Source organism: Anarrhichthys ocellatus, unplaced genomic scaffold (assembly GCF_004355925.1).
Source record: "Anarrhichthys ocellatus isolate YVR2014 unplaced genomic scaffold, GSC_Weel_1.0 scaffold46, whole genome shotgun sequence".
Taxonomy (NCBI): domain Eukaryota; kingdom Metazoa; phylum Chordata; class Actinopteri; order Perciformes; family Anarhichadidae; genus Anarrhichthys; species Anarrhichthys ocellatus.
In genome coordinates this window covers 2405038-2424615 of record NW_022280076.1, presented here as the reverse complement: position 1 = coordinate 2424615, position 19578 = coordinate 2405038, and the positions used below count along the sequence as shown (strand labels likewise).

At 39.1% G+C, this 19578-nt stretch overlaps 3 protein-coding genes across 5 annotated transcripts; 1 reads left to right on the top strand and 2 right to left on the bottom strand.

Annotated features, from left to right (window-relative positions):
- Positions 1-209: 209 nt before the first annotated feature.
- Positions 210-4489, bottom strand: b4galt4 (UDP-Gal:betaGlcNAc beta 1,4- galactosyltransferase, polypeptide 4). Of its 3 annotated transcripts, none has more exons than XM_031869209.1 (7): positions 4399-4489; positions 2942-3475; positions 2217-2449; positions 1263-1450; positions 965-1087; positions 754-858; positions 210-661 (listed from the first exon to the last, which is right to left on the bottom strand). In XM_031869209.1, exons 2-7 carry the CDS (start codon positions 3198-3200, stop codon positions 526-528), a joined length of 1044 nt encoding a protein of 347 aa, XP_031725069.1. In that variant the 5' UTR covers positions 3201-3475; positions 4399-4489; the 3' UTR covers positions 210-525. The 3 variants fall into 3 exon arrangements, with proteins under 3 accessions (XP_031725069.1, XP_031725071.1, XP_031725070.1); XM_031869211.1 differs by having other exon boundaries at positions 4334-4418; XM_031869210.1 differs by lacking the exon at positions 4399-4489 and adding an exon at positions 4126-4319.
- Positions 4490-7015: 2526 nt separating this feature from the next.
- Positions 7016-11010, bottom strand: casr (calcium-sensing receptor). The gene is made up of 6 exons (XM_031869235.1): positions 10826-11010; positions 10435-10741; positions 9407-10246; positions 9075-9305; positions 8248-8371; positions 7016-8151 (listed from the first exon to the last, which is right to left on the bottom strand). The coding sequence occupies exons 1-6, from the start codon at positions 11008-11010 to the stop codon at positions 7016-7018; spliced, it is 2823 nt and encodes a 940-aa protein (XP_031725095.1).
- Positions 11011-14903: 3893 nt separating this feature from the next.
- Positions 14904-19109, top strand: LOC116395311 (cationic amino acid transporter 2). The gene is made up of 11 exons (XM_031869095.1): positions 14904-15279; positions 15420-15575; positions 15764-15926; positions 16178-16311; positions 16691-16913; positions 17104-17240; positions 17618-17720; positions 18133-18266; positions 18359-18525; positions 18749-18857; positions 18967-19109. Exons 1-11 carry the CDS (start codon positions 14910-14912, stop codon positions 19107-19109), a joined length of 1839 nt encoding a protein of 612 aa, XP_031724955.1. The 5' UTR covers positions 14904-14909.
- The last annotated feature ends 469 nt before the right edge of the window (positions 19110-19578 follow it).

Below are 19578 nucleotides of genomic sequence, written 5' to 3'. Positions count from 1 at the left end.
CATCAACACGCAAACATTCAAAAGTAATTGATTCATATTAAAATTAAAATAGAAAATGTCAGTGAAACGTTTGATGCTACAATATTACCTCAATTTTCTTGGTTGTGATATTTTTACAAAATCTTATTGAGAAGTTGTAGTTTAAAAATAGTTTTACATGTAAAAGTGTTCAACCCACAGGAGAAAATCAACCCTAAAACAATCATACACGTATGGAATGTGACCATGAAAGGAACAGAACGACCACCAACAACTTGTATAAAATCTATATCTAAAAACAAAGTCACTCTAACTCAAGAGCTTCCCAGCGGCTGCAGCATTCTGTAGACTTAAGAACAGTTATTCAGTTCAACGGTGTGACATGTAGAGCAACCTGTAGTTATAATAAAGCTTATGAATACATGAAGAGGAGTGGTTCAAGTAAACTCTTTAAATGTGTCACTATAGTTAGTAATATTGCTCAGTCTTGAAAGACGCGTACCATAAAATATTTTTTGGTCACAGTAAAGCTTCCCAGTTGTAACCTCAATTCTGTGGCTTACCAATGTCCACAGTAACGTTCACATAAAGAGGCTGCCTCTTGACCAGCATAGTCTTATATGAGCAGCTGTTCAGTCCGTCCTTTTTCCAAACCAGAGGTGTTCGTCCTAACAACCTCATCCTAGGAAAAAAATCAATGAAGAGATCACATTTAATTGATCAGTAATAATGTGCTGCGACAAGCACATTATGCCCATCTCTACATTTACTGACCGGTCTTTGTTTATTTCGTTGCCACTGTCCCGTTTGTGAAACACCATGGTGTAGCGAGCGAACTCGGCGGGCGGCCGCACAATCTTCATTTTCTGCAGCTCAACCCTGCAGACAGCAGAGCCACACATGAATCAATGGAGGAGAGCACTACATCTGCTCCAGATGTGATGAAAAGAACAATTAATCCTGTCTTCTCTTGTTTCTGTCTCACCTGATGCGAAGGTCGTCATCTTCTCCACCCCAACCCCAGTAAGTGTTTGAGAATCCATTCACTTGATAAAACTGGTCTTTGGTCATAGCCGTGACTCCTCCAAAGTAGCCTTTGTAACGCAGCCTGAGAGAGGAAGAATACGAAGAAACATTACTGTTCTTTGTTTGGATTTTATATCCGAGCTTTCAAGATAATATCTCGCCATCCGTTAACATTGTGTAGTTTATTCACATGGGTGATGTAAAGTTTGACTGCTGACTCATGGCTTGCAGTAAATGACTCTTCATCATATACTTACTTGTATCCCGTGGCATTCCTGCCGACCACCAGGTGTTTGGGCTGCTTGTCACAGACGTATAAATTGTGATCATTTTCAGGAACCAGGTCCACATCATGGAAGATAAAGCAATCCCAACTGTAGTCCTTCAGTGCTTCCAAATACCCGACATTGAGTAACTTGGCACGGTTAAAAGTTGCATCACCAGCCTTTAAAAGAACAGAAAACACAATAAAAGTTGAACAGTTGAAAGTTCAGTGTAGATGTCTGTGCTCTTCTGTTGTATCTGATGCGTCATTATGCTTTATCAATTAAAAAGAAGATTATTAATAGGTAGGAGGGTCGGAGTGTCGAGTACACTACAGAGCAGCCGCAGCTCAGAAAGTGATTTAATGCTACTTGTGTGGGCCAGTTATTAAATAAAATATACTTATTAAAATATACTTATATGAAAGAGTTAAATGTGCTTTATGCTGATTGATTTTTACAAATAATCCCCATGAACGCCAGAGACCGCCTCAGGATGGCACCAGGTGATCACATAGGAACCAAAACATTATAAAGTATTTCATACAAGGCAGAAAATGAACTGCTCTGGATATATATATATATATATATATATATATATATATATATATATATCGATGTGATATGAGACTAGATATCGTCTTAGATTTTGGATATCCTAATATAGCATAAGTGTCGTCTTTTCCTTGTTTTAAAGGCTGCATTACAGTCAAGTGATGTCATTGTTTACCTTTTGTTTGAGAAAGTCAGAGGAATTTGTTACAGTTGTGAGCTTGCATTACAACTACTTCAACTAAATAATAATACTAATAACAAATATATAAACACTCATTTGTACAACCTCAGTGCAGTTCCCCCGATATCATGAATCAATACTCTCAGTTCTATGAGCATGACACCTAAACATGAATGGGTTTTAAAACTGTGCGTGGTGTGGAGCCTGTATACCTGCTGGATGACATATATGGCGTAGTGTAGCTGCTGCCTCTGCAGAAAGGGGTGCAGGTGGTTCAAGAGGTAGAGGAGGTGTCTCTCTCTGCTGCGATGAGGGATGAGCACCGCCACGCTCTGCCTCGCCGTGCAGTCTGAGGGCTCGTACTCGCCTTCAGTCACTCCTTTGCTTTTACTCTCTACGTCCGTCAGCGTCAGAGAGGATTCAAAGGACAGCTTCACAGCTCCCTCTGTGGAGGTTAGCAAATTCAGCCACAGATGTGAGTCTCTGGGATTATACCGTTATAGGGGATTCATAGCGCAATAAATATCCCATTTAATCTACTTATTTTGATCCCTTTTCGACCCTGTACTGGACAGACAACATGTAGCCTCTACAAACGTGCTTACAATGCTGATAAACACGGGAGGAATAATCCCTGAAGTGTAAGCTTGTGTACAACAATTTTGAGAAACATGTACTTACAAAGCAAAATCTAAAATCTTCTATCATGCACAGCACAATCAACCATTCATTTTGTTTTGAGAAACTACGCACACTGCTGTAGTCGTTATGTTCAAGGTGACATCACAGATTAATGATTGGCACAGACCCTTATCTAGTTTATTATAGTAAGATAGCTACACTGTCATGCCGTCATTTTAAAAAGGTGGAGAACTTATAGAAAGAAACAAGAGGACACCATAAGCAGATAGATTTAAATTACAAATATAATACGTACGTAGCAATGGTGACTCCTGAGGGCATTCGATTTTTGTCGGTGGAGTTTTCAATCGATTGGGTGCCGCCGTCCAAGTGTTGGGTTTCTCAATCATGTCGGCTTTGACGAGAGGTTGTGGTGAGGCTGAGAAGACCTGACCGGATTTCACCGTTTCGCCTGAAAAGGTTGCGATCCATGCCAGCACCGACAGCGAGACGAAGAGCAGGAGAAAGTATTTCCCCCTCCGCAAAGTCTTGCACACAGGCGAATAGAAGCCCATAGCTGTGTGACTGCACTGATGTGGAACAGTAAAGGTGGCAAACTGTAGATGCTGGTGGTTCTAGTTTAGGATATTTCCTCTGTGCAGGACATTTAGGCAACAATACCGACAGCCACAGGTTCACTAACCGGTCATCCCATGGCGATCAAACATGATGCCGAAGTAAACAGTGAATCAAATATATATGATCACTGTGAATTAAGGGAAAAGTTATTGGTGAAAATCCATCGCTGAACCCTCAAAATCCAGTTCCAAGGACTTCAGTTCTCCGACAGCTGTTGATTGATAGTGAGAGACATGAAGTTACTGCCATGAATGTGCGTCACAATCAGTCTGTTACTACCACATGATATCATGTAAAACTGCACCCTGACAAGGCAGGTTCTAGTTTTAAAGAGATATCAGCAGTACTTTGCATGTTATCTTATAAAACAAATAAAGACAAAGTGTTCAGGTTCCTTATTTTTCCCATTTATTCTGTTACACACCACTGAAAAAGCTTTCTGAATGGTAACTTAACACCAGTAACTACACACCTATGCTATATACCTGTCTTTTGTCTTTTCCCCTTCACAACGTTTAGTATTACATTGCAGTCTCACTTTTCTCCTCACTTGAACAGATATATATATATATCAAATATCCAACGAGTTTTAATTATTGATTAATCTCTCGATTAATTAATTGACAGATCAATTAATCATTGTTCTAAAAGAATGCCAGATAAAATGTTGACCTCGTCAATTCACTTGTTTTGTCTAACAGGTAGCTCAAAAAGCAATATATTCAGTTTACAGTGATAAAACTAAATTAAACTGTAGGCCATGAATTTCAACACTTTATCAAATACAACATGAATGGAGGGACAGGAATGCGGATGTTACGCTGTAGAGTGTTGCCAAACAAACACTTCTGAGAAACATACCGTTATTCATATAAAGCTCCGTCGTCTCCTCATTAAACGTTACGGTCCGTGTTTTCTTTTAACAGTAAAAGCTCAAATATATTCCGCAACCTGCAGCTGCGCAAAGGTGAGCTCTCTGAGCAGAGTTAGCGTAGCTGTTTGCTAGCTGACGTATGCGGATGTTACTGTATAGTGCTGTAAAAGATAACGGTGCGGAGCTTGAACACACCTTGTTTTCCGTTATAATCGCTGATGTAACGCTTCAGATAACGTGGTTTGGTTGACGCATCTTACCTTTGACACGAGCTCACATTATTCCATGTTGCAACCCAGCAGTGTGTCAAGTCAATATAACTACACAATACTTCTGCTGGGTGTATTTCATACTAAAAGCTTTTGCACTAAAACTGCGAAAAATATTGATAACAATAAAAAAAACGTTTTCATCAAAAAGCAATGTATTCAGCAGATACCTCAAGATATCTGTGTGTTTTACTATGCTACTGAAACAAGATTAACACACAGCATTTTGAAGGCAGCATCAACAAAGAGGAAGTCATTGCTGTCTTTTAGGTGGCTTGATGCATAATGTTCATGCATGTTTTTTATTGACACTTCCGTTAAGTGGTTTTCAAAGTAAAAGCTCGTCGCTCCTAGTGACAATTGCTCTAACTTTGATTTACATGTTATTTTTCAACCTTTGTTTCATAAAAGAAATATATATATATATATATATATATATTGCTCCATGCTACTTTTCAACTGCATAATTATTTCATTTTAATATTACTATTTGTAGCACAAATAAAGCCATGTATATTCTGATCTGACTTCAGCAATTTGTATATGGATAAATTATACAAGCTCCTCTTGTGCCCAGGACTACGACTGTGACAAACATTCCCATCATGCAATACCCATCCTGCAGATCAAACACAGACAACAGCTGGTCTCTCTGGGCTGCACCGGCTTTGAGGATAAATGTCTTGTCCTCCTGCCAACAGAGGAGGTGGTTGTCCAGCTGCTCCTCAGCCTGTTTCAGGTCAGCTATATGACACTGGATGTCTCAGCATGTCATCCTCCCGTTGAGCGATGTGTGAGGTCCTGCAGTCCTCAAACGCCTTTTCACATACTTTTTATTGTGTTTAAATAGTAAAACAGAAACAGTGGGATGCATTTACAGTATCTTACTATTAATTGCTGTTGTTTTGCCCTGTTACCATTATATCACCCTTTATTGAGTTCATTTGATTATTAGTATCTTGTCTTGCATCTTGTGGATTTTTCTTAATGAATATTTCCTTGGGTGCAATTCCTAGGGTGGCATCGTCGAGCTATAAATGAGTCACACTCATACATTTAACCATACAAGTTCCCAAAGACCTTAGGGAATATTTTAGGAGCATGGACAAACAAAGTATTTCTCTTCTCAGCTCACATTACAGGACCCTTCACTTGGTAATTATGTGAAAAATAAGTACTCAAACCCTTTTCTTACAATAAGTAAAAGGGAAAATATACATAAGTAAAAGTCGTATTTAAAATTAGAACTTAATTTAAAAATCAAAATATACTTAACGTATACGTTAACGTTATTTTATTGTTCTATTATTACTTCATAGGCCAAGAGTCTTTTTCTACTCAGGAAATAGTTACAGCTTATAGTAACTGAGTTCTGAGTGGATCAGAATAAACAGTGCCTTCCCCAAGGCGCTCCTCCCTCTTCTCTATACCTCCTCCAAACTGTGAGGCCATGACTGTGTGGTGTAGTCCTATTGCGAGAATGACATTAACATGTGAGATAGGCCTGTACTGTTTGCAGTTGTCAGAGACTTGTGATAATTTCAAGCAGTGAATGTTCTTTGAGAGATCTACACCAAAATGTCCCATCGACCTCCATCAGCATGTTCATTGTTTTGTTTGGATCAGGTTTTTTTCTTTTATTCAGATCTATATTTCTGAGAGAATTTGAGTTATATATAAAAGCATATTGGTTGTTATCCTAGATTATACTTCAAACTAATTCAAGTACTTTCAGTTGTGTGAGCTGTAATACAACATTTGTCATTTTTAAACATTAGACAGAATGCAGAAAGGAGACTTTGTCTGGAGGGAAACCGAGAAATAAAGAATATCCCAAATAAATCCCAAATGATAGATTACGAAAGAGTCTAAATCAGAATAGGGACACTTAGACGTTGTGGTTTAGTCTGACTGTGATGACAGCAGTGACGCTTCTTTTATTAAACCAAACAAATATGTCTAATTTATATCACACTTTGTTCTACCCAAATACACCCTCAATAAGGTGGCATAGATTTGGCATAGTCGACGGACTTTACATCCGTATCTTTTGTTGCCTTGTCATTCACCACAATAGAATAGACGTATGGAACGTTGTGTCGACATCCTGTAATTGTGCATTTACAGTGTGACTCATACATCCTCATGTCTCGCTAAAAGAGTCTGGCTTGTCCTCTGATCACATATTGGCACACCAGGCATGTCTTTTGTGCTGACCATGGAGGGTTGTCTTGTCAGTGTACTTAAGATGTTAGATGGACGGACAGACAGACAGACAGACAGATAAACTAAAAGTTCACTGAAGCAAATAAGATATAAAGTCTCCAAAGAAAAAGCAACAACTTAAAGATTTAATGTCAGGTTTTTTAATAGTACAAAATTGTTGTTATTAGCTTAGTGTACGTCAGGGTTATGCTGAAATTAATAAGAGTCACAGGATTCAGGTATACTACAGAATATTATTTTGACTGGTCATCTGTCAGACAAATTGTTAAGAACATGGGAAAATGAAAAGGTTTACATGTAAATGTATTTAAAAATAAAGTCCCAAAACCCACCCCATTAATGGGTGAGATGAAGCTGATGTTTTTACACATACTGTATGCTATCACATCAGAGAGCTCCTCCTCGACTCCTCAAAGCTCAAGGACAGAGTAACTGTTCCACTGCCAAAGCTCACCCTTGGCTTGTGCTTTCCTGAATTCCCGTCGCAGTCATTGCCGTTGGTCTTGAGGCTGATGGATGAGGACGGAGTCGAGGCAGAAGATCCACCGATGCTGCCAGACTTTTTTCTCGCAGCTGTATTATGTTTCAGCGTAGCTTTTGCAGCCACTTTAAAAGCGTGGGCTGCGGTGCTGCATCGGACTTCCTCGATGGTGTTCCTGAAGGGTTTGAAGAGGATGATGTAGACCTTGTTGAAGAAGATACAGGCCAGCATCCCAAAGCTGGATGCCAGTATAGCAATGACCTCCACAGCTGAAACAAACTTGCCATAAGTACTAAAGTACGCAGGGATAAAAGAGATCCAGACAATAAAGAATATGAGCATGCTGAAGGTGATAAACTTGGCCTCTGTAAAGTTTTCTGGAAGTTTCCGTGACTTGAATGCAAAAAAGAAACATATAGCTGCCAGGAGGCATGTGTAGCCAATAAGAAACCCAAGAGCCATCACAGATCCCTCATTGCAGGTGATAAAAATGATCTCATCAATGTCGTGATTCTTGTAGCTGGAAGGAGGGGCATTGTAAAGCCATACCACACATATCATGACTTGAACAAATGTGCACAGAAACACCAACAGAAACTGCAGGTTTAATCCCCACCATTTACGATGGAGACTTGTAGGGATCTTGGCTTCAAATACCAGAAGTACTCTGTTAGTTTTCACAAGGATGCAAGATATACAGAGAACAAAACTGATCCCAAAGGCAGGTTGCCGTAAACGGCACGTCCAATCCCGTGGCTCTCCGATGAAGACGAGGGAGCTTGAGAAGCAACAGATTAGTGAGAACAGGAGAACGTAGGACAGTTCTCGGTTTGTGGCCTTCACTATTGGGGTGTTGCGGAATCTGACGAAGACTCCCATCACAAAGGCTGTCAAGAGCACACCCAGTACTGCACATATAGCCAAAGCTATCCCGAATGGTTCTGTCCAGGAGAGAAACTCGATTTCCTTCAGTAAGCAGAATGTGTGATTCCCATTGGACCAAGAGTTATATGGACACTTGATGCAAACACTGGCATCTGTATAGATAAAAAGAAAAATCATCTGTGTTATAAGTGCAACACTAGGTGTAACATTAGTGGATATGAGATTGTGAATGTTTGGCATCTCAATACCTTTATGATTACTGTACTCTCCATCTGAGCACTCAGTGCATTCAAAGCAGCATGTGGGCATACTGTCAATGATCCCCTTTCTTGTTCCAGGTTCACAGTCCTCACTGCAATTAGAGAATGGCACCTACAGGATGCAAACAGACAGAAAAGTGACATGAGAAAAAGCAAATGTGGTTCATTGGTGTAACATTTTTATTGAAAGAAGAATAGTGAGATGGAAAAGCGTGAACTATTTTAGGAGCATTTTATACTTTTCCTATGAAGTCAACACGAGAGAAAACAAACAAGAAATCAGGAGCAAGATGGGTAGTCTTTTGTTTTCGCAGGCTGAATGCAGTGGAAAGTTTAAATACTCACCAAATTTCAAGCATGAAACTCAGATATTTGGCACACTTTGTAATTTCTAAGTGTTCTAACATCTTTCATTTCGTTGTTTTGTTTTTTATATCCCTCACACTTACTGTTTGGTTCACTCTAACTGCTGAATGCTGAATGCCACTAAATGCTTCCTGCCCAGACAGTCAATGTTAGTGACTAGTAGTATTTGCTAACATGTTTGCCATAACATGTTCAAGAGGGATCAATGTTGTGTTTATAGTGAGTTCTGCCGCCCACAAGTGGACAAAAGAATCCAGTTGCTGCAGCTTTAAGTGACCCTGCAGCAATTGTAACAATGTACATTTGCAAAGATGTCAATGTTTCCCTTCTATGCTGTGATTACCTGCTTATAACTCTTACTAGATCATGCCAGGAAAAGGAAAATACACCAAATAACGGGGGGGACAATACATTAATGTGGACATCCTCTACAAAACAGTTAGACTGACCTCAGAACTGTATCCATTCCACAAAATCTTTGTCTTGTCAATGAACAGTTTGGCTCCTCTCTTGAAGTGCACGTTGTAGTATCCGACCTCCTCAAACACCACAGAGCCGTCCTCAGCAGACCTGTGCCAGTTTATAATGGTGTAGTTTGCTGCCAGGTCTGCGTTCTCATCAAAGTGCATCTTTTCCCCCATGCTGTTGGTGTAGTTCAAATGTCTGAGCTGCTTCAGGGCCTGCGAGGCAGAACCACACATTTAGATGCTTCAAACATGGCTAAAGGTACATCATTTGGTAATGAATTGCCTTGGTTTGGGGTTAATGTGTAACGTCTTACCTGCCATGCTTCCATTTTCTTTATATCTGCACAGGAATTGTTGGCAAAGAGTCCATGTCCAGGAGTGCAGGTGAGTATGTCCTGCAGGGCCTGTGCAATGGAATAAACTGCAACATACACGTTATAGGAGATACGAAGGTGTGTGTAGTCCAGGTACGGGGTCTCAACACTTGTGATGTCTTCCTCACCAGTACAACAAGGCCTGAAACTTGTGCTGCCATTCTCACTTTCTTGCTGTCTCAGGCTGTCTTCCAGATAACAGTTGAAGGTTTCTTCCCAAAACTCCCTGACAAATTCATTATGACTGTCTCTCTTTGGTTGCACTTGCTGCAAGAACTCTCTTAAGCCAGGAATATTCCCTGCCTTTAGAACGAACCCAATAGTCCCTGCTACAACACCAAGATACTCTGGTTTAGCGATAAGAGAGGAGCTAGCCCACGCTTCACTGGCTAACCAGATACGATCTGTGATGTTTCTCCTCGCCATCTCTTTGATTAAAGGCTCGATATCTGGGGCGCTGGCAAACACCACGATGACTTTAGCTGTGGAGTTCTCAATCCTGTCAGCCAGCGCTTGGATTTCATGATCCTCAAAATACTGAGAAATAAGTTCATTTAGGTGAATGCAGATGTCTCGCTCCTCCATCTCCTTCTCAAACTTTTCAATCCCTGGGCGTCCATATTCGTCATCTGAGGCCACAGCAATGACCCAGTTCCACTCAAAGTACCCAATGATGTCTGCCATGGCTGTGGCCTGGTACTCATCTGTAGGAATGGTTCTCATGAAGGACTTGTACTGATTCTTGTTGCTCAGTAGGCGACTAGAAGAGGCATAGCTGATCTGAAATGGTAAAGATTTCAGGTAATCTTTGATTATCATTATTTAACATAAAGGTTTTGTCATTTTGTTGCTAAAACACATCATCCAGGATGCATTACATTTCCTGTAAAATGTATAATCTATTGCAAGTACGTTTGCATAATATTCAGGATACAGTGTTGCCTTGTGACCAGTAATCAGTTACTCACCTGAGGAATATAAAAAAGACCCAGTAGGTTTGCGACAGCTGTGGAGACTGCGGATCCAGCTGCTCCGACTACTGCAATGGTTGCTGGGATGTGATCAGTGCAGTTGCAAAATTCATCTAAATTCAGGGAGTCTATCTTATTTTGGGCCACAAAACTAAGCGTAGCTTCCAGGGCTTTTGACACTGTGTTGCACGTGTCAAAGATCCTGTAGCCGAGGGTGATGTTGGGCAGGAGAGTACTGCTGTTGTTAATCTCATCAATCGCAAAAATCATGGCCTGTAGCCAACGGAAACCACGGAAATTGAACCTGTAAGAGCAAACAAGGCATGGATTTAGAGAATTTGAGCACACTCATTCAGTCTAATAATGTAAACCGGTCTCAAAATGGTACCTGACACACTGTGTGGACTCGGGCCGAGCTGCGAGGTCTTGGTCTTTGGATGCAACTCCAAAGTGTATGGGGAAAAGACCCCCGAGCAAAATATCACCAGTCATCTGTGCTCTCTGATGGGGCCCATAGGTTGAAATCACATAACTGGACCCCAACACTATCAGGTAATACAGAACCAATCTCATCTTTCTTTTCTTTCTAATGCGTAGGATTATGCTCTACAACTCCCCAGAGTGAAGGTATTTCTCAGTATTATCTTCTCCCATCAATCTGCCTGCTGCGCTGTTTTGTGTTATTCATGTTTGCACTGATGAGATTGTCTGACTGTAGAGAAAAAGGAAAAACACATCATGCTTTTTCAGTCAAATGGGCTACAGTCTGATGTTCAATATATTTATATTGAAAAATAAACATGCATGTAGAAAAGGAAACTTTGTTTTTAGTTTGAGATGCTTTTTATTTTCTTGAAAATTCATTCTGTGTGGAAAAAAAATCCACGCACTGAGCTCGCTTATAAGCAGGGAGAAAGGTAAGAATGGTGCTAGAAGCCGACATGACCCGAGGCTATTATTCTCTAGCAGGGCTACGCAGTTACATATGTTTATTTAAGAGTCTGGAAATCGTTTTTTTTAAGAGCTGACTTCTCTGGTAATGTTTCTAAGAAGAGATTCATTTTAACATTTCACACCGCAGTAATGCTGCAGTCATGCTGCTTGAAATATCCGTCTGAACTGAAATAGATTGTGGACATACATGAGTGAAGTCACACTCTAATGACCCTCCTTCTTTTAAGTGCTCGGTCTCATGCTGTGGCCAGTGAAGCCAGTCACCATGGAGAGAAGCCTACTGCATCTGGCTAATACTGCTGGAAAAATGCTGGGGCAGAGCTGTGATAATGAAGTGGCTAACGGCTGTAACAGCCAATGTTGGCCATATTACCAGTATTAGGAGAAGTTCTTTGCACAGCCTTTTAATTATATTTCATTTTCTTAATGTCAGCACTTTGGATGGGAAGCAGATTTTGCATTAAATTATCAATTTAAACAAAATGATTATAGAGTATAATCAAATAATTATCCATTGTCAAATGTAGTATCCAATGTCCCCCATGTCTTCTTTTTAAATAATGATAAAAAGGCCGAAATAACAATTCACAAATTTTTTTACCTGTTCCGAATTTAAAAAAATAGATAGAAACACACAAATGTTTTCAAAGCTATGTCAGCATAGAGTAATTGACTGTAATATGACCATCTGTTTTAAAAAACATTTAATTCATTCTTAATCAAACCTTAATCAAAAAGTAAGCTGACGATGGCTGAATTCTAACTCTCTAACAGTTATTCAGTGCTTTTTAACTCCAAAATAAAAACAATAAAAACATCAAACATGTAAAATGATACAGAATCAAACTTACCACCTGAACTCCTGAGTGCGTGATTTGAATGAAAAAGTTAACCTGCAGGCATAGACAGATTTTAAGGTCTTTTTCCTAAAATATCCAGGGTGCTGAATGATTTCACTGAACAATAGTGTGAGCTTCTGAACCTCTTTCTGCAGATGAATCATTAACAGGGAGAGGGATAGTCCATTTCCTTCAGCTAATGAAGTCTACTCAGTTCACTCCTCCTGAACTAAAGTCATCGCAACCTAAAGTGGGAGAGATTTAGAAATGATCGACTCCTACCGCATAACTACAGGAATACAATCGAACATGCTAGCTTATACTATGAGAAGAAAGAGACACGTGGTGAAGGTTGTCTTTGTCTACTGCCTTCATAAACGTGTGTAGGCCTAACTGAATGTTTGTCTGTATTACTACAAAACATAATAATTTCTCTTTCCAGCAAATATTTTATGTAGGTTTATTTTAATAAAAAAAAGACATCCAAATTGCTTCAGTGCCATTTTTATTTCTAACACATTTCTCAGTATTCTTGGCATGCACCTGCACTTAGATTTGATCCTCATGGGGTTGCCAGTCCAGTGATCATTTTTCCAGTTTAAACTTGTATTGCATTTTGCCAGAAGAGCTGCAGCATGATACCAGGAACCCCTGGAAGCAGTGGATCGCACCATTATGTTCCTCAAACAATTAGCTGCCTCCTTATGCTCTGATGAACGGGTCTTCAATTTGTTGCTGGGCAGATGTCTCCTGTGAAAACAATTTCACTTTACAACATGTTGACTTATCTGTGGCACGACCCAAAGCTGTGCGTCGTCGAGACATCGGGCACAAGGGATAAAAAGTCTGCTCTCTAACGTTACTCATAGTTTCTTATTTGTTTGAGTCATTGGAAGAAAGTCATCCACCTGTCCATCAGTAATAGAGTTTAACTGGATTAAGAAAAGCACAGTCAGACCACAACATGTAAGAGGTGTTAAAAAGTACTGAAAGGGTTTTACAGATTTTGTAGTTTCTTTGTAAAGTTACTATAACTCAAACTGAAACAAATCACTTTCTAAAGATTATGATTTAAGTCTTTAAGTGTAAAGAGAGTTATTTCGTCCAAATAAGCAACAAAAGGAGTAGTTGGACAAGGGGAGAGAGGACTGAGGGCTGAGAGACTGAACAGGTTTCAGGATCTTGAATTAGAAAGTGTAACTGAAACACTGAGTGAACAAAAGTGTGATTATGCTCAATCAGCTCTGTTAAACTTTGGGATGTTTTCACCCAGCATTGCTTTTTTTTAGCCCAGAATAAAATAAAAGAAGTTATCTGGAAACGTATAAATATTTTAACCTTGAGTTGAAGTAGTGATCATGTTTTCCTTGCATCAACATGACCTTTTTCTTTGTGTATTGTTTGAATTAGTTTAATTCATAAAAGCAAAGTCACAGCATCACTTAGTTCTCAACAGGGTCAATTTTTTGTGTCAATCAAGACATCAATAATTGTGTAAAATTCATTATGTTTTAATGCCAATCATGGTATTATTATTATTATGAATGTGTTTTATTTAAAATATGAATCACAAATGGGATTGTGGTTAATTTGTTCATTGTAAAAATTCAAGTAAAATCTGGGTAAAGGCCTCCATGCTTTCTGAAATGTGTGTTATTGTTTGACATTGCAGAAGTGCCCTCAAACAAATCATTCGTATCCCGTATTTTACAGAAATGGCATGTATGTCTGAAAAGTAACATAATGTGTCAAAAATGTAGAGCAGCAAAGAGTTCACAGTGAATGGATTTATCCTCACAAATAGCGTGTGGTCACACACACTGCGGCATTCAGCTGAAAAGGTAAGATGACTTTCTGATAAGAATGAGTCTATGAATCTACTGGATATGATCTCAGTTTGTTAGATAATATAATCATATGTCGAGCTCTAAATGTCTATCATTTTGAAATTAAATGTTATTAAATGACTCCTCATCTAGTGATTAATAATCGATACATCATGTATACAGTAAAATAAAACATTTACATTATTGGAGCGACTACCTACCTTCATTTCTTCCTGTTTCATAAACACTGAGCTTTAATTACTTACTGTGGGTGTTAGTGTGTGTTTGTGCTTGCTGCTTACTGAATGTGATGTACAAGGTCATAATTTTCTTCATAATGTCTTGGCTGAAAGACTTCCGCGTTACAGCAATTTTACAGCACAAATTGTAAAATGATATGATGGAATTGTGACAGTTTAATCATGGAAATGTAAATATTTTTTTCCTCTGTGTCTCTCACAATTTTTCAGTTTTAAATGATTACAGTATTTGCTTTTATCAATAGTTGAACTTGGACTCAACTTTTATGCAATGCAATTCCGATCAAATGGAATTTAATTAGACAAATACTGAAGATTAGAATAACATTTAAGTTACAAATGGTTTTATTAGTGTCTAACATTTGATTTGGAAAACGAGTTTGGAAACGTTCTGTGTGTTATGTTTGACTAGCTGTAAACGAAATGTTTAGGTAAAATCATGCTATTTTCAAACAACCGTGTACTGAGTAATATTCTATCTTTTAATGTCTTGTTTGTCTTTAAGCTCTTTTAAATTCAACATACATGCTTCAGCCGTTATTGTGTTGCTTTATCTTGAGCGATCAATGAAACCCGATGTCTTGATTAATAGGATGTCTGGTGCAAAGATACTGCTATTCCTGCAGAGCCTGTCCCGTAGGAAACCTCTGGACCCTGAAGGAGAGGTGTCCAACTTTCGGCGATGCCTGACCACCCTCGACCTGGTGGCCCTGGGGGTCGGCAGCACACTGGGGGCCGGTGTGTACGTGTTGTCGGGAGAAGTGGCCAGAACCGTGGCCGGGCCGAGTATCATAATCTCCTTCCTGATTGCAGCAGTGGCCTCCGTCTTTGCAGGACTTTGCTATGCTGAATTCGGAGCTCGTGTTCCCAAGACTGGCTCTGCCTACCTCTACAGCTATGTGACTGTGGGAGAGATATGGGCTTTTATCACTGGCTGGAACTTGTTGCTGTCTTATGTCATTGGTAAAGATAGTGCCACTCTCTGAATACATTTACTGCATGTGATGGGTGTTTATTAGTCATCTTGGAAAAGTATCTTGTCAATATTTCTGTCCTCTTTAACTTTCAAATGAGCCTCAAATCTAAAATAAATTGTTTTTAAGGGACGTCAAGTGTTGCCAGAGCATGGAGTGGGACCTTTGACGATCTCATTGGAAATGTCATTGCCAGCTCTCTGGGCAAACAAGCTGCGATGGACTTACCTGGATTGGCTCCCTACCCAGACTTCTTTGCAGCTGGCCTCATAATGCTCTTGGCAGGCAAGTTTCAGTTTGTAACCAAATGTAAGAGTTCAATATTGTAATTTATGTGTGGAAACTGAAGGAAATAATAGTAGATTATAACATTTTATGATATATTTGTTAATGTATATTGAGTATCTTTTTATGAACAAGGTTCCATTGTATTCATGACCAACTTTTATATTTTCTGTCTGTTTTCTTTCTAGGGATTCTTGCATTTGGTGTTAAAGAGTCTGCTGTTGTAAATAAGGTTTTTACAGCAGTTAACATCCTGGTGTTGCTGTTTGTTATCATCTCTGGAGTCATTAAGGGGGACATCAACAACTGGTACATCGGTGAAGATTCTCTCCTGGATGGATATGAGTATGGGTTCTTGTATTTTATATATAATGAAGAAAAATAAAAGTGTTTCCACCCCATACTGTGCCACACCAACATGTAACGTCTCGACTCAATTAGGACTGATGTTGTGCTTTTATGTGTTTAATAACAGTATTGTACAGTAACAGTATTATTCAGGCTGCTATTGTTGACCTTTCTTGCTAAATGTAGGTTTGAAATATGTATCGTTCATTGATTATCGTTGCATGACCAAGCATCAACATGTCTGCTCTTTGCAGTAACTACACATCCCTGAATGACACAAGCAGATATGGCAGTGGCGGATTTTTCCCTTTTGGCTTCGAGGGAACATTAGCAGGAGCTGCCACATGCTTTTATGCATTTGTTGGATTTGACTGCATTGCCACAACAGGTAAACTAACACTGATGTAGTACACTGCAAGACTGAGAGGGGATGCAGGGGCTTAGCCCGATATAAAAGTCCAAGGTTACAATATTGTGACATAACCCTAGTTCTATAAGCACAGGCAGAGTCCCTTAATGGCATCTATGGGTAATAATCTTCTCCAATCACGGCCACGCATTCGCCCACTTAAAATGTCCACAAGCGTAGGTGGCAAATCAGGACATGCATCCTCAAATATGTGCGGACCCCAGAGTATATAACGAAGCATACACTGCTGTCCTGATTGGCCGGCTGCACTTATGCCAATTTTCAGCAGGCAAATGCGGAGCCTGTGTGAGTTGGAACAATAAGTTACTATACAGTAATAATGTGTTATTTTCTTCAGGAGAGGAGGTTCAAAACCCTCAGAAGTCGATCCCACTAGGCATCGTGGCATCCCTCCTCATCTGCTTCCTGGCTTACTTTGGTGTGTCTGCAGCCCTGACTCTTCTGATGCCGTACTATTTGCTCAGTGTTCATAGCCCGTTGCCTGTGGCCTTTACATACATCGGTTGGGGACCTGCAAAGTATGTAGTGGCTGTGGGATCCCTTTGTGCACTGTCAACAAGGTATGAAACCAGCCAAATCAATCATTACTTGGATTTACCTTATTTTAAATTTCAATTTTAATTGGATGGTTTCATTCTCGGCTAACCTTTCTACTTGGCTAACATACAGTACATCCTGTAAATTAAGATAATTGGAATCACTATTACGGATTAAAACAAAAGCAAATAACATGAATAAACATTCCCACAGCTTACTAGGATCGATGTTCCCGATGCCCCGTGTCCTCTTTGCCATGGCCAGGGATGGACTTCTCTTCAGACCTCTCAGTAGAATGAGTGACAGACAAAGTCCTGTTTTAGCGACCCTGGCTTCAGGGGTTGCAGCAGGTAAAACTGGCAACACAAGTCATAATAATTTGAAAGCTTTTCTGTTTGTTTCTGAAAGATTTAGTCTGTTCCTGTTTTGAGCTCAGGAGTAAATGGTTTATGTAAACTACGCTTATTCTAAACATATAAATGTATTTATTTATTTTAGGGGAAATATTTGGTGAGAGGATAATGTTTTCCTTTTAAAGCTGTATCGTACAGAGCTGAGTAAATCTGCAGAGGGAACCCTTTAAACTGTTGGTGTCAATTAATGTATGCTTGTGGACCAACCTCGGGATAAAGTTATAGCTAAAATATGATTAATTGAAATGAGCATTGGAGGAAATTATTGAAGTTCATGTGAATTGCTCTTGTCATTATTATTCGTGTCTTTTCAGCTATCATGGCGTTATTGTTTGACCTGAAGGCGCTAGTTGACATGATGTCAATTGGGACCCTTTTTGCCTACACACTCGTTGCCATATGTATCCTCATATTAAGGTATGATTCATGATAATAAACATATGTGTGGTATTATTACTCTAATCGTAATAGTTACTATGTTTGTTTCGTGATGTTTATGAGTGGTGTTGGTGTCGTGGGTGGAAAATGGTTAATGAGCTGATAGTACACGTTGGTCATTTATAACAGCTGGCAGATACTTTCAGCTTCTACCTTAAGAATGCATTTTGTATTCCATTTAACTACATTCACTGACAATGACAAAAGATCATTAAGTAAGATGACATTGATCTGTATTATAGACTGGGATCCATTTAATTGATGTGAACCAGGAAAGACAAAGAAACAGGAATAAACTGATGCCACTGATCCCACGTTTGTCACAGCTTTATCAATATATATAATTAAATTATGCTTGAGTGCATTTATTTATATTTTCTTACTTTCACAGGTACCAAGCAGACCTCAGCGAGGATTCAAGTTCCAGCAAACCAGAACCCTTTACAGTTACTGAATTAATATTTCCTCCTTCACAAGCCACGTCATGGACATCAAAGAATGTGACTCTTTTAACTGTTTTTATGAGTAAGTGATCTTAACACCATCCTTGCATATTACACAGCATATAGATGATTTCCATTGTTAACAATCATTGGAACTTACATTGTTCTCCTCAGTCTTTTTAGCTATCATCCTAAGCCTCGTCATATCTGGGGCTGTGGACTCCCAGCAGGCCCTCGAGTGGTGGTGTTTACTTTGTGTCTCTATCATCATACTGATGCTGATCCTCATTACTTTAATCATCTGGAGACACACACAGAACACAACCAAAGCTGCTTTCATGGTATGACTCACCAAACCTAAAGTGCACATTTAATGATTTACATTAAAAATTACTCAAATCATAAACTTTGATTACCAAAATGTAGGAAATCAGTCCCAACGGGAAGAAAAAAAAATACCTAACCAGTAGCATTTCATATATTAAACTGCGTACTTCCAAACAGGGAAGTTTAGTTTTTATTTTATATTATTGTATTAATGTTTCTGCTCTTTCATATGTACAGGTTCCTTTTGTGCCAGTGCTTCCTGTTTTCAGCACCTTTGTCAATGTCTATCTTATGGTGCAACTTGGATCGGACACATGGATCCGCTATGCAGTGTGGATGGCAGTAGGTAAGTGAATCACCATCACTGTAAAATACACGTTTTCATTTACGCAAAATGTGCACAGGCATTGAAATAACAAATATGATCATAGGAGATGTATTTTTTCTTCAAACAGGTTTAATCATCTACTTCTGTTACGGTGTTAAGCACAGTGTGCAGAAACAAAGGCTCCAAAATGTACACAAACACGTCAGTATTCACAGCATCACCACCACTATAGAGCAAAGCTTTGAACCAGGAGAAGACTTTCATGGCTAAACAATGTGACGTGCGAATCATCAAGAAAAGCGAAATGCTTTCAATTCATTTAAAAGAAATGGCCAGTATGCATTAATGTCCGAATGGTGTTTGTTCATGAATTCAGAAAGTTAAATATGGTAAGATATATAATAAAGCATATTTGTATCACTTCTATCATCATGTCAAATGTAGTCTTACAATTTGTGTGGTATGCATGTGAAATAAACATGATATTTTAATTTTGGGGTAAGTCTCCACTTCTCTGTCATCCACCTCCTGTCTTTACTTCCACTTTCTATACAAAATAATAACCTTCTCCTCCCTCACTCATACAAAATGATGTCCTCTTTCTTTTTTCCTGCTTCTTCCTTTAAGCAATACTTGTGATAACGTTGTTGACCCATGCACATGTGTTTTAATGACATGCCACATTTATTTTCAACAGGTAATAGGACCTCATGAAAGGGGTGTTTTTTTTAAGAAGGGA